The sequence below is a fragment of the Bombus pyrosoma genome, linkage group LG11, assembly GCF_014825855.1.
Source record: "Bombus pyrosoma isolate SC7728 linkage group LG11, ASM1482585v1, whole genome shotgun sequence".
NCBI lineage: Eukaryota > Metazoa > Arthropoda > Insecta > Hymenoptera > Apidae > Bombus > Bombus pyrosoma.
This window is the reverse complement of record NC_057780.1, coordinates 2,203,960-2,231,791: the sequence shown is the minus strand read 5'-3', so window position 1 is coordinate 2,231,791 and position 27,832 is coordinate 2,203,960. Positions and strand designations below refer to the sequence as shown.

General features: G+C 52.0%; 3 protein-coding genes across 18 annotated transcripts; 1 reads left to right on the top strand and 2 right to left on the bottom strand.

The window, feature by feature from the left end:
- Positions 1-81: 81 nt before the first annotated feature.
- On the bottom strand, positions 82-22,634 carry LOC122573025 (BMP-binding endothelial regulator protein). 15 transcript variants are annotated; one of them, XR_006318641.1, is made up of 15 exons: positions 22,051-22,634; positions 21,890-21,978; positions 21,288-21,552; positions 20,836-21,134; positions 20,610-20,740; positions 20,311-20,488; positions 19,995-20,231; positions 19,690-19,929; positions 19,169-19,455; positions 18,916-19,086; positions 15,941-16,078; positions 15,510-15,856; positions 6,491-6,668; positions 4,999-5,169; positions 3,880-3,979 (listed from the first exon to the last, which is right to left on the bottom strand). XR_006318641.1 is itself a non-coding variant. In XM_043738890.1 (11 exons), the coding sequence occupies exons 2-11, from the start codon at positions 6,597-6,599 to the stop codon at positions 1,197-1,199; spliced, it is 1,923 nt and encodes a 640-aa protein (XP_043594825.1). In that variant the 5' UTR covers positions 6,600-6,668; positions 15,510-15,625; the 3' UTR covers positions 82-1,196. The 15 variants fall into 15 exon arrangements, 9 of the variants coding, with proteins under 9 accessions (XP_043594825.1, XP_043594824.1, XP_043594829.1 ...); XR_006318640.1 differs by having other exon boundaries at positions 4,999-5,180; positions 15,510-16,078; XR_006318638.1 differs by having other exon boundaries at positions 15,510-16,078.
- Positions 8,646-23,773, top strand: LOC122573045 (dynactin subunit 5). The gene is made up of 5 exons (XM_043738946.1): positions 8,646-8,663; positions 22,642-22,916; positions 23,017-23,204; positions 23,303-23,414; positions 23,515-23,773. Exons 2-5 carry the CDS (start codon positions 22,869-22,871, stop codon positions 23,710-23,712), a joined length of 546 nt encoding a protein of 181 aa, XP_043594881.1. The 5' UTR covers positions 8,646-8,663; positions 22,642-22,868; the 3' UTR covers positions 23,713-23,773.
- Positions 23,432-27,230, bottom strand: LOC122573026 (glutamate receptor ionotropic, delta-1-like). 2 transcript variants are annotated; one of them, XM_043738897.1, is made up of 10 exons: positions 27,071-27,230; positions 26,826-26,992; positions 26,416-26,745; positions 26,052-26,167; positions 25,717-25,887; positions 25,387-25,640; positions 24,644-24,852; positions 24,287-24,558; positions 23,782-24,227; positions 23,432-23,661 (listed from the first exon to the last, which is right to left on the bottom strand). In XM_043738897.1, the coding sequence occupies exons 1-9, from the start codon at positions 27,228-27,230 to the stop codon at positions 23,786-23,788; spliced, it is 2,121 nt and encodes a 706-aa protein (XP_043594832.1). In that variant the 3' UTR covers positions 23,432-23,661; positions 23,782-23,785. The 2 variants fall into 2 exon arrangements, with proteins under 2 accessions (XP_043594832.1, XP_043594833.1); XM_043738898.1 differs by having other exon boundaries at positions 26,617-26,745.
- Positions 27,231-27,832: the final 602 nt, after the last annotated feature.

Below are 27,832 nucleotides of genomic sequence, written 5' to 3'. Positions count from 1 at the left end.
TCAACATACGAACCTGAATCGTGGTAAGTGAACTCGTTTTTCTTCCATTTCTGACATAGTGTGCAATGAAAACGTTGTCAATTTTACGAATATAACTCATTTATTTCGTTCGTACTCGATGCGTGCCAGAACATCTCTATGCTATAGTCGATACAAATTGGCTAAGGCTTTGGACTATCTCCGGTATATTTGCGACTCTTTCGCGAGACGTTGACGATTATGTCGATATAGTTGAACTTGTAGACGCATATACGTGTCGCTGCGCGTATGCGTACGCACGTGTCTATACTCGAACTATGTACAATTTGGACGCGCAACATAAACGAATAGGAAAAAGAGTGGTAGGAGTAGGTAGGATGCGAGAGAAAGGTAATAACAAAATGTAGAGGAGGTAATAGAGACGCGAGACAATTGAAGAAAGGTATAGAAATCGCGGTGGGAACACGTCCCGCGAAGAATCGACTCGCTGTTTCGCGAGCCTGGTCCGGGGTATTTATGTACAGTCGACGACGTCTCGTCGAGATCGAACATCTAATCGTAAAAACGTGGACGTTTATATACATACGAAGAAAAGAGAGAAACGACGACGACGACGACGAGGAGGAGAAGGGGAGGCGGATTAGCGTGAAAGAAAGGATGGAAAGTAGGAGTGGTATCGCGGTTTTACGCGATGTCGGCTTAAATCTACGAATATCGAGGATTCAACGAATGCCGGGACGTAGACGATATGCCGCGAGCCTGCTCATCGGCCGAAATACTGCACGGTGCTTCGGAATCGTCCGAGCTCGATAGGATTCGCGATCGGATGAGGAGAGGAAGGGAAGACGTCGTGTACTCGCGAGGACGAAGGAGGGTGATCGTCGACGGGACGCGGGTGTACAGTAGTTGTACGATGGTGCGCGATGCGTTTGCTCGTCTGCGGTGCGAATCGATCGGTTCGTCGCGGCTAACAAACGCGGTGACTAGCTGAGAATTTCGCGGAGCGATCGCTCGCGAATCCGGCAAACGCGGACAGAGACCGAGAGAAGAAGAGGCGCGAACGATCGTTTCCTCGCTGTCGGGACGTCGATCGCCTCGGACACCTTTCTCTCTCTCTCTCTCTCTCTCTCTCTCTCTCTCTCTCTCTTTCTCTCTTTTTCTCGAGACTCGAAGCTCGACGCTCGAGAGAAAGGACAAGGAGGGGACGTACGCATGGATCAAGGAAAACGTGGACCGAGAGATGGGCCAGATCCCGAGAACTGGTCCCAACCGGTTCGACATCTGGTCGATTTTCGCCAGTGCGGCAATTGAATGCCCAGCCTTTTGCACTCGTGCGCGTATGCGGTGAACGATTCGCAGTAGCAATTCTCGGTCGGGCATTCGCACATGTCCTGTAGACAAGCCTTGTAGTACATGGTCGGGTTCACCTTCTTGTGACAAGCGTCAAAGATCTGCGACCTCAGCCTGTTGCATAACCTGCGCGACACACGTCCATGTTGTTACATTTGCTGGCTACTGTCGGACGCGTAAAATCCAAATAGCCAAAGGGAGTACGACAGATAGATCGAATGTCACCGTACCTGTGATCTTTTCGTCCTCTGCAACGTTTGGCCCGATCCGGGCTCACGCTCGGCTTTGGCCTGACGCAGCTCTTTTTGGCCCCCACTAGCCAAGATTGACCGAACGGTTGAGGATCTTGCAACAATTTGCCCCTTCGATTGGTAAAGTCGTCCTTTGGTAGGGAATTGAAGTTGCCGCAGAGACCGCAGAGCCGTCCCCTGTACGAAGTCGGCGCCGATACTTCGAGGAAACTGATCCCATCCCACAGAACCTTGATTCCTATCTGCGTGCTCACGATTATGCTGTCCGTCGTGCGATTCACGTCCAGCCGGTTCGCCATGCGATACGGTATCTCCACCTTCTTCCCGTTTACCTTCACTCGCATCTTCTGCCCGAGATTCACCTTCAAGTCGCCTACCTACGACCACCACGGCGGATAGAGAGACTCGGGACGAGAGTGAGCTCGATCGATCGATCGGCCCGCACATCTCCGTCGCTCACCTTGATCGCGATCGTTTTCGTCCATGCGGAGAATCTGGTCGACCTGGCGTCGTTCGTCACTCGAACGCTAAACGTGTGTCCCGAGCAATCGCTGGCCAGCTGGTACTTGCAAGATCCCTTGAAGCTGTAAAACTTGCCATCGAACGTACGATAGTGCGGATCCCCGAAAACGGTGCACACCCCGTCACCTGCGAACAACGAACGTGCGATAGACGTGAAGAATCGCGACGACGTCTCGACGCTTGGCGGCGGTGGCGGTGCGCTTACTTTCCACGCAACGAGGACAGCATTGGCCCTCCGGATGTTCCAATCTGGAGTTTGGAGGGCAGGGCAAATTCAACGGTGGACACATCGGCATCGCGCAGCGTACTTTACCTTGCATGCAGGCGCATGCCTTGCACGAGTCAAGCTTCCAACTTTCGCCATCCTGCCTAGGACAAAACAGAACCTTTAATAAATCTTTGAACGAGATCGCGTTGGGTGAACGACCAGCGGCGGATCGATCGAACGATGATGGTTGTACTTCTCGATGGGAATAAATACTCGCCCCGTAAGTTTTGCCGGCGTAGGTGCAGGATCGTCGAACCTCCTCGACCTCGGAACACTGGGGACAGCAACGACCGGGGACAGCGATCTGATGTTCGGCCAGACAGTCGTGTACCGGGCAGGTTTCTCGAACGCAGGAGACGGTGGAATTCGAGCAGCTGCACCGCGTACACTGATCCAGGTAGAATTGATTGCCGGAGTTGTAGATACCCGTTCCCAACATGCACGCGCCTTTCGGCGGCGACAAGTATCTTCGACTGCCTGTTGACAATGACGTGCGTGCAAGGCAACATCGACCAGAGAACCGTGCTTATCGCTTCGTCCGACCAGGCAAATTTGACCTACCTTTGCAACGTGGACAACATTCTCCGGAATCGTGAACGATCTTCGAGCCAGGGCAGTGTAGCACCGGGCAGGCCTGTTTCGCGCACGTTAATCGACCGGCAGCGTTGCATCTGCAAGTAACGCAGGGATCTTCGGTGGTGGTCACCGATCTGTCTGCCGTCACTAGCTGTCCGTTTACGTTGCACCCTACGAAAGAAGCGATCGTGCGTGTAGTCCAACACACGGGACAGTGACCGATCCAGCTCGCCGACGTACTCACCTGCGCACACCGGGCAACATTGGCCGGCTGCAGCCGGAATAGGATTCGCGCAAGGCGTATAGCAGTGCAGTCGAGACTCCGTGATCACTCCGGCTTTGCAAGTGAAGATTCTACATGGATCGTTCTCCTCGGTCCACTCTGTCTCGGACTCATGATGGACTCCATTCCGCATACAACCTTCGGCCGATCGAACCAATTAAACTTTGAAAAAGTCAAAGAAGCCACGAAGAACGCGCCGATTAATTTCGCAATGGCAAAATCAGGGCTCGTGCCGAGCGCATTTAACAGAGACGAGAGAAGAGCAGGAGAGGAAGAAGAAGAAGAAGAAGAAGAAGAGGAAACGGACGATAAGAAATCCTCTGGCCTCGATCGAGCAAAGAGTCGGTCCGTGGAGCAACGCAACGCGACGGTTGCCGGTGTAAACAGCCGATCGCGATGCCCAAGTTGCTCGGGTTTATCGGCGTATCAACGCGACGTATCGACGAACAGAAGCGCCTTTGTGCCCTAGGAACAATGCTCCGCCCCGGACATTCCACTCGCGTCGAAACTCACACGCTCTCTCGCTCTTTCTCTCTTCTACTCTGTATGAATCCATTTCTCCGAGAGCTGTGCGCGATCCAGCTACTCGAACATGCCACGTCGACCCGTGCAACGAAATTAAACCGAGTCGAACATCCGTTTCCGCTTACCTTTGCACCTGTGACAGCACTCTTCCTCCCGTGGTTCCAACAACGTGTAGCAACCCTCGATACTGGGGCACTGCTGTTTCCTACACTCGACGAAACCATTCTGCGAAACAGAAGAAACAGCGGATCGTTTAGCGATAGATCAAAATCGCATGGCGATTCGATTCGATGCCCAAAGTCCGAGATCTCGCCTCCAGTCGCGCGACTATCGTCCAACTCCGGCGTAATTATTTCTCGCGCCTCTTATCGCGCGGCCTATAATTAAACCTTTGTGGTTTATCTGCCGGTTGGATTACGTAAAGCTATTTAACGCGCGGGTCACGGATGGTCTCGTAGCGAGAAGGTCGAGACTCTCGAAAATAATAGAGATTATCGCCGATGAAAGCATCAGACGAGAGTGGCGTTCTCGATCGCGAATCCAACGCTCGATCGATCCATCCATCTATCGGTCCATTCGGATCGGCTACGAACCGAACGTACCGAGATAGTCGTCATCGACGACGTCGTTTCGCCGGCCGTCTCGCTAACATCGCGTTCGCTCCAACGATCGCCACTTATTTGGAAGAATTTTCGAGTCCGATAGGTTCGGCTAAACGCGAACGAATTGCGAACGTGGCGTCGCGTCGCGTTAAAGATTCTCGTAACGCGCGTGGTCGAACGCTGTCCTCGCGGAGCCCTGTCGTCCTCGTTTACCTTGCACAAACAGTTGAAACATCTGGTATTCGGGATCTTGTCCACGGTGAAATCTTCTCCTTCGATGTCACATGTTTCTCGGCTTCCTGTAAGCAAAGGCCGTGAACGGCGAATAACAATGCGAACGGTGCGACGCGATCGGTACGCGTCGCGGTCGCCCGATATCGATTACGAGTGCCGATAAATCCGACGTCTGATCGCTGCGCTCCGCTCCGCGCCGCGCTGCGCCACATCGTACCGCGATCGAACGACGCTCGTTTCGAGAATCGACCTTCGCCGTTGTTCCACGCTTCCTTGTCGCTCGCGTCGCCTTATACCAAGCAAGTACCAGAGCGACGCGCTCGGTGTTCGCGGTCGTTGAGCGGCGCTCGGCGTCGCGTCGTGGCGGTCGATCGGAATCTCGATTCTCCGTCGTTCTTTCTTACTTACGTGATACACAGCTATCGATATCCAGTGGGATCGATCGTGCGCGCATCGAAGGTCAAATATCTATGGGAGGTCGACAGTTCGGCCGGCCTTTCCCCAGCCGCGTTGTCTTAGGTCAGCGAAGCCATCGTCGCAACGTCCCTCTCGGTTTCCTCGCGCACATATTCCTGCACACTTTAAACAACCTTCCTTTAACATCGTGCGCCCCTAACCTGTTCGCGATTCGCACGGCGATCTATTCGCGAGCGACGATCGCGCATCGCGTTGTCCGCAGCGCTTTTCCAACGCGAACACCACTCCCGGCGCTGTTTCTTACGCTCTTTTCACACTTGCACCGGCTTTCCGTCTCCGCGCGTCTCCATTCCATTTCGTTCGAGTCGTCTCGCGCTGTTCCAATTACGGGGCGCGATAATTCGACATCGCGCTCTATTGCTGGTCGCGCGGCTCCCCATCGCGCTTCCGTTCGAATTTCCACTCCGTGGAAAGTGAAAAAAAAAGAAGCAGAGAAATCCGTTCCGACCTGCTGGTAAATCACGCGTTTCTTCTTCCCTTTTCGGTTGTTTTCTTTTTGTTTTTTCTCAAGTGCGCAGGAATGCGTGCGAGAAAGAACGCGGCGGCGTTGGCGTTCGCGCCGTCCGTTTCCTTCGCATTCTCTTTCTCCTCTCCCCCCCCTCCCCCCGACTGGCAGTGTCCTCCCCGCGGCCTCTCCTCTCTCTCTCTCTCTTTCTCTCTCTTTCTCTCTCTTGTTTTTCCTTTCGCCGGTTGTTTCTCTTGTTCTCACCCGCGCGCGCGTCTAGTTCCGTTTCGCGAGAAAGCCGCGAACGCGACGACGAAACGAGAAAACGCGAGAGACGTTTGACGGGCGAACGCGTATCGGTAAATAATCAACGACGGTCGGAATTTTCTTCGGTCTTCATCTCTTTCGAATATTCTGTTTTCGGGCGTTTCGAGAGGCATCGTAGGACGAGACGGTTGGAAATGGAAAGTGGGAGAAAGAAAGGGAACGGTGGAGAGAAGAGGAAAGAAAAAGGAGGAAAAAGAGAGAGATTCGATTTGACCCAGCTACGAAACGAAGATGGAAACGGACGGACGGACGAACGAGAAGGCTGTTTCGATGGATTCGATCGAAAGTCAAGGCAAACGCGCGGGCGTTCGTTCCTGCGCGATTACGCAACTCGACTCGTCTCGGGCAATCGGTGGAATTTCTCGTCTACCGTGGAGTAACACGGACGGCTGTGCCGTCGTTCTCAAACGTTCGGAGACCTGTTTTCCCGCGAGTCGTGATTCGACCCGACCACTTGCGGTGCAAATAGACCGGTAGATAATGGAGACGGACTAAGAATAGAGCCTTTAAAACCCGTTAATAGAGCGTGACCCGCCTCGCGTTCGCGTTCGTTACACTGACTTTCGATCGCGATCGCGATCGCGGTCGGATCGTTACCGCGAATCCGCGAATCGAGCGACACCGCCGCGCCGTTTGTCACAGCGAACTCACCTATTATGCTTTCCGAAGCGGCGCACCGACCGATCGGCGAAACGAAAGCCAGGGCCAGAACTAGGATCAACGGTTTCGACAGCGATCGTCTCGTCCTCATCCTCGACATCGATGTCGTTCCGCTGTGCGCGTCGCCTTCGCTTCGGTCTTCCCCTTCGCCGCCGATCACGACGATTTACTAGAAAAGAGAAAGCAAAAGCTTCCGTGAGTGATCGTCGCGTTTCTGCCCAGGGCGACGTTCCACGATTTCCTCGCATTTCGCGAGCAACGACGATCGAAATCGGAGAAACGGACTCGACGAATGGATTTACGGGAAAAAGCGCGCCGGACTGGCGCGCGAATTCGGATCAAGGCTGTGGATAGCGGCGCGCCCCGCCGTGTCGAGTAACCCCCGGAACGCGTCGCTTCGCCTCGCTTCGCATCGCCTGCTCTCCCCTCGCCGCGCCTCGCGAACAAACGGAAAGAAAAGAAAGGAACGATCGATCGAGAGCGGTTGTTGAGAACGAGTCGCACGATGGTAGAGAGAAACGCGCTCGCCATCGTCTATCGAACGATTGTTGTCGTAACCTTCCTGCCGTCGGTATATTTGCGCTAGATCTTCGTATATTTTCACGAGCCACGCGCACAACCTACGGAATCTTTCTTCGGAAATCCATAACAGCCGGTTCGTAGTAGTTCCGAGAAACGCGTAGTTAAACGCCGCCGACCGACTAGTGTCCTCCGTGCAAGCGCGCCGATTCTCGCGAAACGATCGCCCATCTACTCGCGGCCACCACGCGGCCGCCGGATGATCAGCCGCCTGATTCACGGGGGTCGCGCACCATGCGACGCGGTGCCGTACGCGCGCGCCTCGTTCTCGCCGCATCGGCTTCGCGATGCCGTCCTCGCTTCGTCCGGGGGCGAGCGTTGCCGACCGAGATTTGCATAGAATCTCGCGCGGCGACGCGACGCCTTCTCCTACGACTGGGAAAAATGCGGCCAAACCTACGATCGATCGCCGCGCGCCATGCCGTTGCCTTCGAAGCTTAGAAAGTCGAGCGAAATTTTTCCGTCCTCGGTGACACTCGCGATCGCTTCCAACGCGATTTCCATCAAACGCACGCCCATCTCTTTGTTTTCGCTTTTCCTCCCGATTCTTACTCGCTGCGCCGTTTCTCTCTTCCGCGCGTCCCGCGTTCCCTCGCATCCTAATGGACCAGACGAGTTTCGTTTATCTCCGATTTAGAAGCAGAGGATAACACTTGGTCGGGACGGTTCAGTCGCGTTCACGAAGATAGCCTGACGAGGATAAACCGCTAAGGATAAACGAGCCAGCAACAGGTATTTGGTCGGGTTGTCGCGTCCCTCGAACGAACGCGTTCCTTTTCGAACGCGATCCTCGAGACTGGATCCTCTTGCCCGATCGAGAACCGACGTTCCAACGAGAAGCGCACGCGGCCACTGTACGCGTCGCGGAACTGCGTGAAAACTTATTTCGATTACCCACGGTCGCGTTACGTAAACGGCTGTTTCCTCGAGGCGAACCTTTTTCACGCGAAAAACCGTCATCCGCGAGACTTGGTCTCGCCAGAGGTTGTCCGAAAGAAGCGCGTTATCGTGCAACGTGCCGGTACGTTGCGCGCCGTTCTACCTCGTTTTTTCTTTCGGACGTTCGCCGTGCTTCGCGAGACGCGACCACGCGAACGGTACCCACTTGGCTCGAAAATTGAAACGCGCGTTCTTCTTTTTGTAAATAACTTTTTGTAGGATCGTCGATCACCGAGTACGGTCGGACAGCCGTACGTGTAGGAGAGGACGAAAGGAGGGTAAAGGGGAAGAAGGAGGAAGGAAAAGAGAAGAGGAGGTCGACTTTGCTTCGGAGCTTCGTTCTAGAAAAACGCGCGAGATCGTTGGCCGGATCGCTCGGTCGGACGATCGTGTTACGCGCGGCGTACGACGAAACAACGACGACGGCGTTCCAAGGAAAACGCAGATGAGCGAATCGTTCGCGGAACGAGCGGCTAAGCGAAGACACCCGCGACTCGATCACGACGATGTCCACGAGGGGCGATTCGTACGAAAGCGGAGAGACAAAACACCGGCTCAGAAGGTGGAAGACGAACGGGCGCGCGATCGACGATGCGGTGTTCTTACACGATCGGCGAAGAGGCCGGCTCTCGGCAAGTAACTGGAGGTAAGTGGCACGAGCTGTCGCGTGCAAGCACGCCGTGGCGGAACGACAACAACGGAACAGGTGCGTGGAACGAGAAGGGCTAGCGCGCGATCCGGCCGCGCGTGCGTCGGTATGCGAGCACCTTGAACGCGCGAGCTGGCCTGCCTCTCTACCTTGTTGTTGGTCGTTGTTTTACGTCGATCGGTGCCGGTCGAAGGTAACCGCGAGGGCAAAACAGGGAAATCGGAAGAAAGAAGGAAATCGAAACGGCGGGAACGGCGAAAACGAGTGAAGAAGGAAAGGAAAGAGAAGAAAAAGAAAGACGGACGGGAGAAGGGGAACGAGCCGGCGAGTCTTGGACGATCACGATCAGCGGGACAAAGCGGATCGCGTCACTGGCGACATCTAGCACCGTGTTCTGGGCTGTCAGATGGCTACGCGCCGCCTTCGATCCTGTATCGTGCGCGACCGTTCTCTTCCTCCTCTTCTCTTTAACCCTCCTCGATCGAGCGCAAATTCCACGCGCCACCACTCGTTCAATTTCGAATAATCGTTCGCGAGCTGGACCGATCGATCGTTCGATTCCGTGCAAACGTCGCGGCTACATCCTCGACGTCGATCGCGTTGCATCGTCACAGGTGTTTGCCGTTTCGTCGCATCGACGTTTCGTTCTTCGCGTCGCATTCGCAGGATCGCGAAACCGGCACGCGCGAACGTATCGGTCGGCGAACCGCGTTCCACGCGTTCAGGAATACGAAACCACGAAAAATTCGGTGGAATCGGAACGAATCGACTTACCGGAACCGTCGACGTCGACTCGGTCGAAGTATCGCCACGCACCCGTGACACTCGGCGCCGACGCGTCGACGAGGCTACTGTCCGTTGGCCGCGATAAATCGAGACTTGGTACATTTGACGAGCGGGAAAGCCCGAGACGTGTTCGAAACGACGCGCGCTCTCTCTCTCTCTCTCTCTCTTTCTCTCTTTCTCTCTGTGGAATCCCTGCAGCAACACTCTTTCGACTAACTTTCGCGTTTGTACTCGCGACCGCGTACAAAACCGCGCGCGCGCGCGGTGCGTCACAAACGAAAACCACCGTTCGAAGAATCGAACCGCGCTACTGCGTTCGCGGGGCAACCTCGACTACCAACTACCGACGATTCCGCGTCAGCTGCTCGCCGCAGCTGCACTAAAGTTCCGTTGCGACTTCCACCACCGTGGATCGTTCGAGCGTGTAACGACTAACGAGGCTCCGTAGCTGCGTGTTGGACTAGCCAGAGCGGAGGTATAGCGGGGAAAGGCGACTGGAAATGGCCGAGAGTGGTGGCTACGTCGGAGATGGTCGTCGGGCCAGCGGCGGAGGTGACGGTGTGGTGGCGGTGGCGGTGGCGGTGGCGGTGGTGGCGGTGGTGGAGGAGGTGGCGGCAGAGTAGCAGCGCGGGAAGCTGGAGGAACAAGAGCTTGGGAATCAGGAGAAGGAGGAGAAGAAGGAGGAGAAGGAGGAAGAGGAGGAGGCAGTTGCCTCCGATAGAGAGTGGGTTCGCTCGGAGAACCGGTGAAGAGAACAGCGGAGGAGAAACTGCGAGCGAGGTTTCGACAGAGAGGGGGAGAACGTTCGAACTCGGCCTCTCTCTCTTCTCTCTCTCTCTCTCTCCCTCTCTCTCTCTCTCTCTCTCTCCGAAGCATGGGTTAGGAGTTAGGACATCGCCGATTCGATTACCCGGTAGTTTGACAATTTTTGTACGCGACAAGACGCGATACCCGTCCGATTTCTATCGATTCGGAACGAGTGGACGAGTGTCTCGTACGACGACTACCGATCTCGAGAAGCATTCTCCGACGTAGCACACGGCGAACAACTCGTTCGATCGTGGTCGCGTTCGCGACTGGTCATACACTAGCGATAAGATAGACGACGGCAGCGGTCGACCGGATTGCGCGAATCGGTGCTGAGAAAGGTAGAAGGAAGACCGATCCGCGAGAGACGAGGCGAGAGAAGGAAGAAAGACGGAGGAGAAAAAGTTTGGTCGCGTCGCGGAGCACGAACGAGTAGCTACACACCGGCGACGAAACGTACGTTTTATCTTAGGGGCCGGTGGCGAGAAGAGAAGAGAGGAGAGGAGAGAAGAAGAGAAGAGAGGCTATCACGCGCGTCCCTATTCGATCGGAATGCTGGAAAATGCCGATTCCTCGGCGCGGCGTACGACGTCTCGAGACGACTCGTCCGACCCCGAACTCCGAACGACGAGCAAATCCGCTGACTCGGTGGACCTCCGTTCCCGGTTCTTGGCCAGCCACGTATTCTTTTCGATCGGTGCCGTCAACGGCAACGTCTTCGAAATCCGGCCATTCTATCGACGGTGTTCCAATTCGATAATCGTATCGGCTGCGCGCATTCAATAATACGGCGTTTTTACGAGATATCCGGGAGCGGAATATTCGCGGAGGATTTCGCGCAAACAGCCTGCTCGCCGACCCGATCGATCCGCGAGCATTAACCTCGATACCATTAACGAGTTTACGATCGATTCGACCCGATGCGAAAGAAACGACGCGCTAGGTATGCACCTCTTCCTTTCTTGTTCCGCAGCAGCTTAGCGAGGACGAAGAACGGCTCCGATCCTCTCGTCGCCTCCCTCTCTTTCCTTCTTTGCCCTCTTCTCCACCGCGTCTCGACGATGCGGAGTATTCCGCGAGCGGATCTTCGTAACGAGAAGTACTGCCTACCTTGTTAGCTTTGTTCGTGGAAGCGCGCCCTTGCAACGAGCCACTGTAAGAAAGCTAGACTAGAAGCTTCGTTGCACGCCACTCGTTATTAAATTCCACCTGGCCATCGCTGAACGTATAAACAACGTTCGCGTTAAATATCGTTGCTACTCGTTTCGTTACCTCGCGACATCGCGATCGAACGGGCGAATCGGCTTTCGCGCGTGTCTCTCTCGAAAAAAAAACGCGGAATTAATACTCGATCGCGCTATCTGCGATCATTGACGCACGCGCGAGCAAGACGAAGGAGGAATCGAAGAACGAAGAATAGAGGAAAACAGATTGGACGGACAGCGGAGGGAAATGAACGAAGGAAAAACGACTGCGAAACGGTCCTGTTTGTAACGAGCGGAACGTCAAACTGCAACCGCGTCGTTCGCTTTTGCTTTCTTTCGCGTAACGAGTGCAAGGTCGTGCGAAAACCTCGCTTGGCACAGTCCTCCGACCGAGTATCGCCTCACGACCGTTACGGAGAAATTTCGCCTACTACGTAGGACGCGGGGCTCCTCCGATGACGCGAGGACCGCTCGCTGCTCGTTGCAACGCGAGGGGACGAGCGCGAAGCCAAAGAGTACCGTTGCTCCGCGATATCTCCTCTTCCACTCGGACCTTACGTTCATTTTTCTCCACGTAACGGACAGCGTTCGAATCTGTTTCGACTTAGCGTCGGGTTCGTTACACGATATTGCTCCGTTGTTGACGCGTTGTCGGTTGCCGCGCGCGTGGCGGTCGCCGCAGCTCGTATCCGGTAAGCGCAACGCTTCGCTCGAGCTGCGTCGTGATCCGCTCGACAATAATAACACGTATCGTATCGTATCGCATCGTATCGCATCGTATCGTATCGTATAATATCGTAAGGCGTGTCAGGGGATCGGATCGGATCGGATCGAGTCGAACTCGGATTAACTCGTGCAAGCGCATACGTACGTATTGCACATTCGGAGTACGTAACGTGGGACATGCTCGCGGCAAGGTCGTTTAGGGATATCGCTCGCACGCGAGCCAAACATCTTTCGCGACCTGAAAAGGCAAACCTCGACCAACGAGTTCGCTTTCGATTCACCGGTCGACCGTTGCTTAACGTTCGCCCGACTTCGGCCGATTTTCTCATCTCGCCGAGTGGCCCTTCCTCCCATCTTCCTCTAAAGCTTATCGCGAGAAAGAAACCACGCCGCGAAAAGACGTGCCAGCCGCGCGCCATAAACGATCGATCGAGAGCATTTGTTTGAATTAGCAAAATAAACGAGCGGCAAACGCTGAACAGACGTTCGCGTGGGAAGCGCCGTTTTCGAAATATCGTAGGCAGCGTCGCGGTCCGCTCGGCTACGCGACCACGCGCGGACCGCGAAACGCGAACCATGCGACTCATCTTTCTTCCATCGTAACATTCCGATTCGCGGGATCAACGAAAAGAAACGATTCCTCGAACAGATTCCAGTCACGAAATTTATTTTCTCTTGCGATTCTACGACGCGACGATACGTTGCCCGATACGCGCGTGCGTTACGCTACCGGCTATTTTCGGCGAATCAAGCGTACGCAGCCTTCACGCGCGTAACTACCGCGCGATGTTCGCCGAGCGTTACTCGAAAAACAAAGCCGCGCCGCTCGCCTTCGCCAAACTTTTCCTTTCGAACAGATAGCAAGGGTATACGTTGGAGTACGTTCGACTCTGCCAGAGTCGCAACCCCATGACTCGACCGGAAGCTCGAGCTTTCCGAGGATCAGAAAAACGGACGCCTAAATTTGCGGAAGTCGAGGGACCCTGTCGTTAGTGAGGCGCTTGCCTATCTTTCGGCTCGTCATTATCCTTCGGCTCGTCATTATCTTTCGGCTCATCATTATCTTTCGGCTCATCTCTATCTTTCGGCTCATCTCTATCTTTCGGCTCGATCGGAACGATTTTCGTCGAATCTTTAAAACCATCGGCCACTCGATCTTCCATTAGGATGATTTACGAGTCCATCGAGCGAAACGTTGCGCGCTGCTTTCTCTCGACCCAGGCCGCCGGACGACCTTCTTGGGCCGCGCGAAATTTTGAAACACGCGGCTAACGTAAAAAGAAATTGCAAGGTGAGGTACGCGTTGTAACATCGTCAGGTAGACTGTGAACGAAGAAGGCGCAAACGCATCCTCGGATGGTTAGGTTGCTGTCAAGTCGAGAACGTTGGAACAGGACGATGGACGGCCCGCACGGCTGGCCCGCTCAGGGATATCGACCACCGAAAGAGAGGCAATAGGTATTTAGGATAGGAGTCGAGAACCGAGGTAATTGGTCGGAACAAGAGCCCTGTGAGAGAATTCTAACCGCGCGCTCCCCTTGCCGCCGTTTAGTCGGTTCGACCGCCTCGTTATCCCTGATTACCGCTCTCACGGAGATTCCGATCCTCTTCGAAAGAACTCCATTGGTGGTCCCAGGGGGGTTCGAGAATTTAGCGAGGTGGTCCGCTTTTAAATCATGCGCCGTGCCGACGAGTCTTTCTCTCCGTCTCTTTTACTCTGCGGCGAAACGTCGCTCGACCCCGATAACCGTGGCACGGCGTGGCGCGAAATTCAAAGCGGGCAACGTTCTTTCCGAAGCAGGTTTTCGAGGTCGCCACGCTCGCGACGCAATCTCGAGCGTGAAAAAGGAAGAAGGTTGCGGCGTACGATTCGCGCGTAATCTTGATCGCGTTTCCGGAAACGACCGTATCCTGCTTTAGCCTGGCCGAGCAGAAGGCGGAGAGAGAGCAGAAGTAGGAGGAGGAGATGGAGGAGAAGGAGGATCGCGAAGCGGCAAGAGGACGGGAGTGCGAGGCACGCGAGCGCGCGGGATGCCTAGGCAGAGGGGAAGTCGGAGGAACTCGAGCCGACCGACCGTTCTCGGTCGTCCTGGCGAAGAGGCAAAGAGGCAAAGAGGCAGGTTTTATCGGTATATGGTAAGCTAATTAGCGGCGTTCGCAATCAATCGCTTCCGGAGGCGGTAACGAGTTGTCCGTTCTGCATCGGCCGCGAACCAACGTGCGCGCCGAATTTTCCGTATCGCCATAGCGTTTGCGTATAGAAGCGTGTTGCTTTTCTCTTCTTCTTTTTTTTTTTAAGCCGACGAAAATAAACGGTCGATCGATCGGTATCGCGTAGCTGTCGTAATCGTGAATTACCGTGTAAGAAAGAAATCGCGGTCGTAATCGCATCTCGCGTGGGATCGTTCTTTCTTCCGAGAAGGTCGTCGATTGCCAACTCTCGGACGAGTTTCCGCGTAATCCCCACGGCGCACAGAGAACAGAGACACCGCGCACGTATTACCGTTCTTCCTCTGTTCTCGGCGAACACCATCGGCGGCTGAGAAACGAAAGACGACGCAACGACTCGCGCGATGAAAACGAGCAACAGTGAAATAACAGAATTGCGATGATTCTCCACTGTCCGTGACTACCGGTACGAACCGAACGACGCGATGCGACGCGACGCGACTACGCGACAGGGAGAAGGCGAAGCGGAAAGGTTCGCGAATCTATTTGTCGCTCGATGTCTCATCGAGGATGCGGTCTTTCCTCTAACGCGTCGCTTCCGACCGCGAACGTTCGTTCCTCGAAACGGCCTCGAACAAAAGCTCGGTTATCGCGATAAAACGCGTCCGCGCTTGTCGCCACATACGAAACGTATCACCGTCGTCGTCGTTCCGAACCGTTTGACGATCAAACTCGTTCGAAACGAACGTTCGTCCACGATGCAAAAGATTCATCGTGCAACGCGGTGCACGCGAGGTCCGATCGCGTTTTATCGCGGATGCGTCGGTGCGTGTAACTATCGGAAAATCATCGAACAAAACGTGCATTGTCATCGAATTCCGAGACGAAATGACGAATCTTTCGACTCGCGCGATTCCTTCGTTAACTAACGAGTCGGGAAAGCAGAATCACGGCGCCAGAATGAATCATCGTGGCGTGGCTTGGCGATTCAAGCAACGCGTTTCATCGAGTTTTATCCACTTCTCGAGGATACCGCGGTAGCGTGGCTTGGATCGCGAATCGCGGCTCGCTGGCCATGAAACCGCGCGAGCAAAGTCGCAATAGGAGCGATCGATCGAGTAAAAAGTTTCCACGCCACCGCCTCGATCACCTGTTCCAATTAATCCAACGATCAGCTTCCCGAAACGCATTTTTCAGACGAGCTCGACGGAGAAGTATCGCAGGAGGACGAACGAAAATAAGCAGGAGGAGGAGCTACTAAGCGGACTCGACGTTGCCGTCGTTCAGCTCGATCTCCGCGATGTCGGATTCCCTGGAGCCTTCGAGTCGTCGAATCGCGTGGACCAGCCGCGTCTTCAACTTGTTCACCTCCTTGTTGGACGCGATGGGGCTGAGCGCGTTCCACGTGGACGACGATCGCGTCTCCGAGGTTCCAGACTTTCTCAAAACGGATTTCAGCAGAGCGACCAGAGCCGCGTCGGCGATTTCTTCCCAGTCCTGTTTCCACACGCGAAGCTTCATTATGTCTGAACGAATCGTGCGTAGCTCGACGTTATCGACGTTGCGTATGACGTTACTTACGAAACGATCGGACGGACGTGGTTCGAACCCGATCGCTGCCCGCAGCGCTTCGTATTTATCGTTGGTCGCGTTCGATCGTACCAGCAACAATAACAACTCGACGCTGCATCGAAGCTCGTGGCCGGTCCGTTCTCGTTCCTAGGACAATTCGTTTGTTTAATTTATTTGTCGATCTAACACTTTGGCTGCCACGTTGGTCGTATACGATCGGCCACGGTTTCTCCTGTGACGCCACGGCGGTCGTTGGTGACCGGAGCGTTTCAACTTCTTACAATTACTTCTTTGAAACGAAAAAGTGCCCCATTGAACAATTCAACGTTCTTGTTAGAACACCGTTAAAAGAAAAGTGAGAACAAATCTTGCATCGGTGAACTGTGTTTGCATCCATATCATCGAGGGGTAATCTACGAATATTATTATAAACACAGCTTAGAAAATAATCGTAAACTACTGCTTTATAATCATATAATTGAAGTTAGAAGTGTGCGCATACCTTACTGTTATATATAGAACGAGCAAATACCGTTTACTAATACATTCTACACGTTTCAACGATATATTCTGCGCGTTTTGCTTGCGACGAAATAACAAATGCGAATGGTTTGTCGAAATAAACAAAGCCTCGTTACAATATGTCGCTATCAATTGTTACCAAGGTGCCACGGTGGTCACCCGTGACCACCAATGAGATAAACGGTCCATCGGGGAAGAACGTTGTCTTACATCGTCAATTTATTATTATTTTGCCGTTATATGCTTCGAATAATAAAAAATACTCCCGTGGCGTCCTCAGCGAGACACGTGATTTCAGCGTGACAGTCAGAGTGTTAACAAGCGACAGAACCTTTAGGACAACGCAAAACCAAGTCACAGCATTAACTGCTGATGGTGTCAGATAGGGTACTGTAATAATAATAAGACCACCAGCGTTTGCGATCTTTGTAAAAAATATGCACGCGGAAAATGGACGCAGAGGAAAGAATAATTTAAGTTATATTTTCATTTTATTTATTCTATCACGCTTATTACGCTTATTATTATTATATCGTTAGATTATACCTCTTATATTTACCAATGGAAATTTATTTTAATATTCTTGTTATCAAAGATTTTGCCACCGAATATTCCTCATTATTGTACTTATTATTACTATTAAAGTTGTTATTATATAATTTCTATGATCTCAGAAGATGGAGATTCTTTTGTAACATAATAACAGATCAATAAGTATAAAAATGTTTTACTATTACACATTGTTTAAAGACCAGTCAGTTCGACTGGCTTTGATAGAGATAGCTACGTCTCAAATGTCGGTAGTTGTAGCGTTAACAGCTGATCGAACTTAGCTTCAATAGCAATAGCACCTGAGCGAAAAGTATTAGTAACAGTAATAACTTTAAGTGACGCACACCGTGCACGCAAACGGGAAGTCTCATACAACGATTACCTCGCTTTGCTTTTGTAAATCGCTGGCTAACAGCTGCTGCGATGCGTACACGAGTAACGTGGAATTCTTAATCGATGCCTGAGACATTCGAAGCGATTTCTTCCTACTTTATGAATGAAACGTTCAAAACATGTTACCGTTTAATATCTCGAGATATCGCGTTGCGCGTTTCACGCGGAAGAAAACACTACTTGATTTCGCCTACTCTATAAACGACGCAGCAGTGGACAAACAAGGAACTACAACCGCTTTAGACGTTACTTTTTCCTTCTCGTTATCTTTTGCTGACCGTATTAATTAACCATGTAAGGAAAACAACGTCTTAAAAATCATCGTGTGTCGTTACCGAGCACGACGCGAATTTCAAAAAACCTTTCACCCTTAACATCTCTAGTGAAAGATACATAATTTTTTCACCTTCTAAAATAATCTCATGGCCAAGGAAAAATTGAGAAAAACACGTTTTGCAAGTACCTTTTTAACAATTACGTCGGGTGTAATAAATTTTGAAATACAGAACACACGATAATACGTTCTAGTTCGAACAATATCTTGTCTTTTCTCTTATTTTTCGTCACCAAGAGGTTGTGTTCGTTTCTCAGACGATAACTGGGAAGTACGAAAAAAATTATGCAAATTTGAAAACGTACAAAATTTGGCCCGTGTTGGAATTCGCGTCGACGATTACACCGGAACAAAATCTCTCTGTAAACGAAAGTTTGCTGTTAATATAGAACACAATTTTTCACGCTTTTTATCGCAAACGGAAGTATTCTAAAATATACAAAATATGTAGATTTTCTGGACCGGAGCTTCTAATTTTAATAGACCGAAGGGCTAAACAGTTCTGACGCACGCCGTGCCGACATCGCACTCGGGATAAACTGTACGGTACTTGACGCTCTGCTCGAGTCATACCCCGGATAAACTGTTAAGGGATTAAAATACTTTACCCGTCTCTAGTTATACCATACTTCGAATACGCGTCTCAAATATGGAATCCAGCACGGTCGAATCGCGTGAAATTGCTCGAAGGTATGCAACATAAATTTCTAGTATAAGCAAAAACTTGCCACAACTATGAAAATATTCTTATCGCTTTGAACATGCTCTCGCTCGATCAACGTGCCACCATACAGGATCCGAGTTTAGTTTTAAAAATCCTGGACCAATTCGTTTACTATCTATAAATTCTCCTGCTCTTTAAATTATATGCTCAAATTATATGCCCCTGAGGTCATCGTTAAAAGAAGGCAACTTTTCCATATTGTTCCATACCGAGGTAACTTTGGTACTTCCGGTTGTATCGACGGACTTTGCTCGATCGTAAACTGTCCCAGCGAGATCGTTGACTTTTTTCATCCGCAAATCAGTAAATTCCTTTAAGGCATCCACAGGATGTGAAATTGCAAAAATCGCCGCTTATGTTTATCGCTCGTTCTTCTTTAAATTAACTCCAACTTCGTGTTTCCGGTACCAACCGACGCATGCTCGTTAAATGAAATAAGCAAGAAATGAATAAACTTACCGCTCGCGCTTGCGCGAGTTGCTCGAGAAGCGCGAAGATCGCGTCGCAAGTGGAATCGAAGAGGAACGGCAATCCGGTATCGGGCAGAGATCGCTCGTTTCTTTCTCTCACGGCTCGCAACATTTTTCTCTCCACGTTTCTCAGCTGACTCGTCAGCAGACCGAGCTCGTTCTATCCTCGGCAATGAATGCAACGCCACATAGTTTCGACGATTCGATGGAAGACGACGTTGGTCGGTTGCCTCCGTACTTACCGTTATTCTGTTAATCTTTTGTCGTGCGGCAAAATGATCGTCTATCCGTTGATGCACCAAGCGAATATGATTTTGTCCTATGGTCGCCCCGACACTTTCCTCGTTTTTGCTCCTCGATCTGTCGATCAGTCGAGAAACGACCAAGGTCGACGATAATCCGTCGTTGGACTGTACCCGATATCGATTTCCGGCATTGCCGGAAACGACGGTGACCGTGTGGCCAGAGTTCAGGTGCCACAAACCCAGAGCGTTCCATCCTTGTCTTTGCGACTGATCCGCGCTGAATTCTGAACAGATAACGTTCGTGTTCCTGAGCCACGGATCGATAGCGTTAACGTGCAAGAATTTTGCAGAATGATGAACGATAAATCGGCCGTTTTCAATTTTCGGACGAGCCGAGGAAGAAAAGGAGGCGATAAAAAGAAAGCCACGGCGAAAAGGAGGGACGAAGAGCGCCGCGAGGCAAATAAACGGCAGATTCGGACCGTCGATCGATGAGACAGAATTTAAGACGCGTTTACCGGGAAACAGCTGGGTGAAGGTGAGCAAAGGTGCGCCGCTCTTGATCACGGTGACGAAGGGGGCCGAGCTTTCAGGCGGGCAGCTTCTCAACATCGTCTTCAGGGGCAATTGGCTGGTTCTCCGCACCGATCTTAAGACACCTGCGTCTGTCCGATAAGTCACGGTCGCTCTGATTTCCGAAGAGAACGCCGGCAAATCCCCGTCCACGTACACCCGGGTCTTCATCGCGTGTCGCTCGCCTGGAAGTTGAGAATTCGGTTCGGACGTAAAACGTCTAGACACGACTGTCTGCGAGTTTGCTTACAGAGATTCGGAAGAGCGTAGAAATCGTCGGCGACGACCAGAGGTTTGAATACGTCGACGCAGACCTGGACGTCGCTGAGGACCGCGTACGAGGACAACTCTATGGTGACGCTGCAGATCGGTTGTAGCTGCGCCTCCATCTCGCTGTCTGAACGATGATCCGACGAATTCGAATCCAGCGACACGTTTATCGATACTATGAGCTCCGCGTCCATTCCGGCGTCGCTGGTGCGATCCTCTGTCAACAACGATCGTTGCTCACTACGATCGCACGTAAACGCGTGGCTTTAGTGTCGTATACGCGCGCGCCGTCTCACCGGAATCCTTGCTCTTCCTCGAGAGAGCTCGCAGTTCCGCCAACTCCTGTTCCGCTGCCGTGTAATCGTAACCCCGTGGATGAAGCGGCGGTGCGACGAACAAACTCGGCTCCGAACCTAAGTAGCAGGCTTCCAGTCGACCATCCGCCGACAAAACTACGATCACGCCCTGCAGATGCTGTAAACATGGCGAGCCACGACAGTTGTCACCAAACGTAACCGTGAGATGCAAAAAGCGCAGCCCTGTTTTGCGATAAGCCAAACTTATCTTGGCTCGACTCGGCCCAACTCGGACTCACCTCTAATTGAACTCTGGCAACGGCAACCGGCGCGAAAGGCAGTTGGGCCGACCATTTCAACGTGCTACCCTCGTAAATCATGAGAGTGCTTGTGTCGGCGATTACGAGCACCATCAACTTCCCGTCCGGTTCTGAAAGCATCGTCGTCATAGAGCTGGATCAGTGCGTCTGTGTTTTCCATTGAACCGATAACGCACGAACCGACCTCGACCATCCAGCTAATTACCGATAACGTAAGCTCGAAAGCAGAGCGGCTTGTATTCCAGCCTCTTGGCGTACTTGACCGACGTACAATTGTCCTTTAGACAGTACAGATGTTTCTCGCCGAGAACCACTATGCCAACCTCGAAGCTGCTCAAAGTGACAGCCTCGATGCCGAGAACCGCTTCGCCGATGTTGTACGTCCAATCTGGCTCGAGGCTCGTGGCATTGGCGCGCCGATGCTGCGCGTCGCGCTCCTCCGCGCCGTTCGAGCTCCCGGAGACTCGTTCCGTGCTTCTCGACCACTCCGCCATACTTTGGTACCTACGCAATGGCAACGCAACCCACGCCATATATCTTACTTACTTACTTACTTATTTAATTACGCGTTACGCTCGAGTCGCCACCGCGACACCGAGTTTTATTAGCGGCCGTGGTCGAGCGGACGACGCGACAACGCATCGAGCAAGCACGTGCCTGTGACACTCGAGATACCAGGAGGAGCTGGCGGCGACGAACAGATCGTAGCGCGGAACGTAAATGATCGGCTCGGCCAGCAACCGATTCCGCGTCACCTGGCTGAACGCGAACATCTCTTGCTCGTAGAAGAGTAGCGTCCCGTCCAGGCATTGAACGCAGAGAAAGTCTCTGCCGCGAACGCCGCCGAACGGTCCTATCGTCAACGATGCCGGAAATCTCGGCAGCGGGTGCTCGTAAGCGATCTTCAGTTCGCACCGATCTCCTGTCAACCAAACGCGATCGTGTAAACTTGGTAAACGAAACTGGGGACTCAGCTCTGGGAGAAACGGAGAAAGGATCGCGCGACTGCCCGATACCATCCGTCCGCCGAATATTCGACGTCCACGACATTACGCCCGGAGGCGTGTTCTTTCGCCGTGTTGCGTCTCTCGTGAAAGCTGTTCCCCGCTCTCGTCTCGCCGAGAACGAAGAACGTACGCGATCGTCGCGATCTTTTCCAACGCGTTTCGCCGTCGCCGCTTTCGAGACGATTGCGAAACGCGCGCGAGGAACAATGTAGGAGAGGACCAGAGGGGAGTTTGTACTATCGGCAGTCAAACCGTATTCGATGGATTGGTCGACCAGGGCCACGTTGTAAACAGTCAACTTCGATGGCGTCAATACCGCCAAACGTAGATCTTGCGAGCCTCTGCAACCAACGATCGTCGTGAACCTCTCGTAGTTCGCAACGTTTCGTCGACTTTCGACGGCCGATACTCACGAGACGAACTTGCCCGCCTTCATATCCACGATGCAGTCGTCTAATCGAGTCTCGATCATCAAATCCGTGGACTTGTAGTTGGTCGGTGATTTCGTTTCGTCCACCCATCGCGACGACGGACTGTACATCCTTAGGTAACCGTCGTGACTTCCCACCACGAGGATATCTTGTCTCTCCTTTCCGAACAACGGCGCGGCCAACAGGCTGTGCTTATCGAACGTTTCGTTCGCACCGCACCTCGTTCGCCACCACTCCTTCGTCTTGAACAACGACATCGCCGTCTAAACGCTCGAGGACCAACGAAAATGGTTTACTATCTCGTGGCCGCTTTCCTCGCGTTTCTCTTTTCTACCCTCTATCGGCGTTACTATGGAGCCGCTGCTTCAAAACACCGCGTTCGAGCGGACTTTGTTACGTAACTTACGTCGACCGACGTGGTTCGATCGCTGCACTCGCGTGCGTCGCTAGCCCATTCGACGCTATCGCCCGACGATCAATCGACCGAGTTATCGTTGCGATAACTTTTCCGCGAGAAGGATCGAACGTTTGGATCCTTACGTTTCTTCTCTGTATTCTTTTTTCTTTTTTCAGTTCGGTGATTCGATCGTTTGTATGGATCTCGCTCGACGATCGAATCGAATTTGGCGCCGCGGGTTCGTTAGTTATCCGCGACGCCGCTAGATAGCGAGACCTACCGGTAGTCGGACACCGCAAGTACACGAAATCGTCGACAGTGGCTCTGTAACGTACCTGACAGATCAGTGGTTTGTATTTTGGAGAAATCGAGGATTACTTGGAGTTAAGAAAATTAAGACGATATGGAACCCCAAGACGTTTACTACAGTAAAGCGGAATACGTAGAAACGGTAGGAGAAGACCAAACTAGTAGTATTTGATTGATAATGGTGAAAGAGTACGGACGACCTTAACCTCTTTTTTCCGTTTCTCTTGATTTTGACGTTTCAGGCATCCGGGAATAAAGTAAGCAGACACACTGTTTTGTGTGGTTCGCAGAATATTGTGTTACACGGTAAGGTGATCGTACAGTCGGATGCTATTATCAGAGGCGATTTGGCAAACGTTAGGACGGGACGTTATTGTATTATCAGCAAGAACGCTATTATAAGGCCACCGTTTAAGAAGTTCAGCAGAGGGTTGGTAGTTGGCGGCTCGGTGATCGCCGACGCATTAAAGAAACGACGGAAAGTTTACCACCGCCGTAACGTCTGATTTCATTTCGTCGTTTCTTCAGCGTTGCCTTCTTTCCTTTGACGATGGGAGATCACGTGTTCGTAGGAGAACGGGCGGTGATTAACGCAGCTATCGTCGGCTCTTACATATACATAGGAAAAGATGCAGTGATCGTACGTATAAGGCATACACGCGTAAACTTTATTTATACGTATTTGCACGAATTGAAGCAACGGGATAACAGAAAGAGTAAGTGCTTGTTCAACTACGCAGGGGAGAAGGTGCGTCCTGAAAGACTGTTGCTACATCGAGGATGGAGCGGTGGTACCACCGGAGACCGTGGTACCCTCGTTTACCCGTTTCGCCGGCAACCCTGCCAAGTGCGTCGAAGATTTACCCGAGTGCACGCTCGACCTCATGCTGGAATTCACCAAAAATTACTATCAACACTTTTTGCCGTCCAACGTTTAACGGGTTTGTACGCGCGTGGAGAATAGAATTTATACGGAAACATGTTAATATTCGCTACTAATCTCGTACGTTTTCATTGAACCGAATTCACCGAATCCCCGATGGTCGAACGTGTTCCTTGTCGTTGACGATCATCCACGTCCTCTGACACCGATCCATTCTCCGTTTCCTTGTTCTCCGGAAAGCGATGACTCTCCCCGATGAACTCAAACGGATCGGCTTCGCTCCAAGGTGTCGCGTTGTCGTTCGGCGTTTCACCGGGAAATGGCAAGGCGTTTGAAGCGAACCTCTTTACGACCCGGAGGTCGATCAAGCTTCCTTTCCTATGCCAGAGATGTTCTACCGCCAACACAACGAGACTGAGAAGCGCCCCGTAACCCACCGCCACCAACGCGAAATAGCACTCGGTGAGTCCTATGCTGACGAAGCTCGTTTGTCCTTGACATTTGGGCTTCTTCGTGTACAACCGGCTGTCTTCGCGAGTTTGCAGACCAGTCTCGGCCAACACCAAAGCCCTGAAAACGATTCCTTTTGTTTTCTACCGTATCACTGCCGTGTATCCGTGCCATCTTACGCATTTTTTACGATCTCCAGATACGGCGATCGAGTTGGGATCACCAGAAGCGGATATAACATGTTCAGTATATCGATCTCCGTGATCCCGCACTTCTCTTCCTCCCGATACGTCTCCTGCATTATCTTGTAGAATGCGCCCAGTTCCGAGTGGAACGCGAACAGCTCGTCCTTAACGCGTCGAACCCCTTCTTCGACCGGCAACCACGAGCTGTTGTAACCCTTTGGTTCGATCTTTTCCACTATGGCTCTTCGCAGAGGATCTTGAAAGCTCTGCGAGAAGATCGACAAACGGACATTGTTACTGGATCGAGTTGGTAAACTGGATTGGAAGAGGTACGATTCTTGGCCCGCCTACCTTGAGGTAGTGTCGAACGTGGACCACATCTTGCGCCCCCAATTTTAACGGGCTGTAGAACAGGTCAGCAACTGTTCTGATAGAGTCGGTGGTCGATTGGAGCAGAGCGACGATATTGGCCGTGTAAGAAGCGTACAGATTGAGAGCGGCGAGTAAAAGCATCAAAGTGACGATTCGTGAGGGAACGCGATATGGCTCGTAAGAGTATCCTGCGGGATTGCGGTTCCATTTTACCGACTCGCCGGAGAGGGAACGTGAACGAACGAAAGGGAAGACGTACCCCATCGTTCATAGTATTGGAACACTCATAGAAAGCGAGGAGAATAACAATGATTAGGAAATCATTAAAATATTTAGGAATTATTGTCTGCATTAAAAGTTACGCACAGATATATCGTAAGATAAAAGGGAATTCGTATCTCTCGTTGTATGACGTTGTAATAATAATCTCATCGTTTGTCGATCGTTACTCGTAATAGTAATCTCCTTCTACTTTATTTATTCTTATTTACTTTTAAATTTTGATTCATGCAAGGCAAACTTTTTTAAACTTCGCACGTAATTTATAAGATAAGAACGTATGATACATCGTAAGATTTCTACAAAACATACGGCAAGTTTTTACAAAATCTTAATCGCTTAGTCATTTCTCTGATAACATAAGCTAAGATTATCCCGTATGCCGTAAAAATTCGAATCGCGTATTACATTGTTCCAGTACTTACGAACGGCAGCGAACTTACCTTGTTGCGCAAAAGCACCCAACACGACCATGAAATTATCACTGAGCGTTTGTTCGTCTAGATGAAATTGCTGCCAATATGCAGCGCTTTTCGCCGATGCTCCCCGACGATATTCCCATTTGGAGGAAAAGTAGAGCAAGCCAAGTACCAGCAGAAGAAAGACGCCGATCGCTATCCAGACGGATCGTTGAAACGGCAGCGTGAAAATGTTGCTCACGGTGGACAGCAAAGGCGCACGGAAAATGAATTTCGCTCTGTCGCGATTTAAGCTTGTACATAGGTTCGTGGAGATGGTTGTCACGTCCTTCGTTATCGAACGACACGACTTACTTGGTGCGGGTATAAAGTTGTATATAATCGATTACACCGATACGCTGTTGAATAAGATAGGTTCCCGTGCCTCCTATATCGATCTCTCGTCGTTGCAGCATCCCAGTGAGGCCGTTCCACGACCCATTCTCCTGTTGATATCCCCAGGTGTTGGTCACGCGAAAGTCGATGCTAAATCGATGCGAAAGGAAAAACGCAGCTCGTTAGAACGCATGATCTCGGCTAGGAGCCGAAAAGTTCGTCACAGCGGGAGACATTTCGGCCCCTGTCAGATGCTGGTTGCCATGCAAGAGAAAGGAGAAGCGACGCGGCAGGGGAACGCGAATGCGACTCACGTTGCATTCATTCGGCTCGCTATATGCAACATCCAAGGATAGTTGGCCTTCGTAACTGCATCTATATGCTTATTTTCGTAATCGGTTAAGTGATTGATCGTATCAGGATCCGTCATCTATGGGAATGCAAATGCAAGGCTAATTTATTAGGCGACGATTATCTACGCTCACGAGTTTTCAACTCCGCCAGCGAATGAGCGTTCGACGCGACGCGATGTTACGCTCGTTGTTGCAATTTGGAAAACTCGTTATCTTAATTTCACTTATCGTTGTTTGCGTGATCCAAAGTGAAATTCATCGCGGCACGTGTTCGCAAATCCACGGCGGATAACTCTTTGTTCGACGATCGCGTGTCGAGAGATACCACGAGACAGGATTTCAGGGGCGTCTGCCGAAGATTCCTTCTTCGTCGTGACGCCGCGTGCAGATTCGCCGCTCGAACGCCACGATCGACTGTCCAGTTTCCCCGATTCTCCGTTATAACTCCGTGATACGGGCTAGGCCTGTAGACGGACGTTATTCCCGTGAAGCTATCCTCGACTCGCAGCTTCGTCGCCACAATCACCTCGCTATCTGGATAAACGGCCATATTCCTGAACGTTTGCTCCACGCGCGCCATCGAGTCTCCAGCGATTGTCCCATCTCGAAGCAGAAGCCATCTCATCGGCGCTGAGAACCGACCGCTCGAATTTGCCTGCGAATCGGATGGACGCGACGTCGTTAGAGATCGATCGTGGTATCTCGCTGCTTCTCGTTTCCAATCCGACGACGTACCGCTCGCAAGAGTGGAATCGCGTAGTCGCAATCCAGATCCACCACGTACAAAATTCGATGTTCCCAGCTGTCGCGGTGCGTTCGTAGCTCGAATCCCTCGAACTCGCGATGTATGTCATGAGCCAGACCCTTTCTCGACATCCTTCTGGAAAGCTCGATCGCGCCGTCTACGAACGGGAAGAATCGTTCGATTTATCGATGCGCTCCGTTACCAAACGTCAACGAGATTCGCACTTTCGCCTTACCTTGGTCGACACGACAGAGATGCGCCGATACTCTTACCGGTGGAAACAGCACGGTGATCGAGTCGTCGATCAGATCCACGAACCACGAGTCGAACGCAACCGCTCGTCGAGTACCGGCGAGGATCGCGACGATACCGAGAACTCGACCGAGCGAGAGCATGATGTCGCTGGAGGAAGGATCGTCGGGAAATACCGCGCGACTGTCCTTCGACGACGTTGGACGTTGGACGTGGGACGACGCTCGCTGTATTTGAAATATTCAAAGGTTTGCGAGGAACCGCCCTATCCGCAAACTACCGGCTTCGAAAATAACGGGCTAGCTGCTTGCATGGATACGTCGTGGATTGTCCGTGGCGTGTTTTCGTCACGACAGCGGCAATTTGCCGTTTCGTGGAAATTGTCGCGGCAAAGGGTACGCGTGATGCGGCTGATGTAAATCAAGAAGCAAGCCATGATGTAACGTGGTTCCTCTTTCCAATCGATAAATCGGTCGGTCGAAGATAACTATCGGTGACCAGCGATTAGACGATTAAGTCGAGACACGATTATCGGGAAGGCTGAAACGAAATGAAAGAGAGTATCGCGTCAGTGCGGCGGACAAGCGGCAAAGTAGGTAGAGACGGCCAAAGATATGCACGCGGGAGAATGTTATTAGGCAACCGCGCGTACAAGTTCTCATAAAGGGGAGATCTAGCGTTGCGCGCGGCTCTCATCGGTGTATCGCGTGACGACTTAGTGATAGACACGTGCGCCGAGCCCACG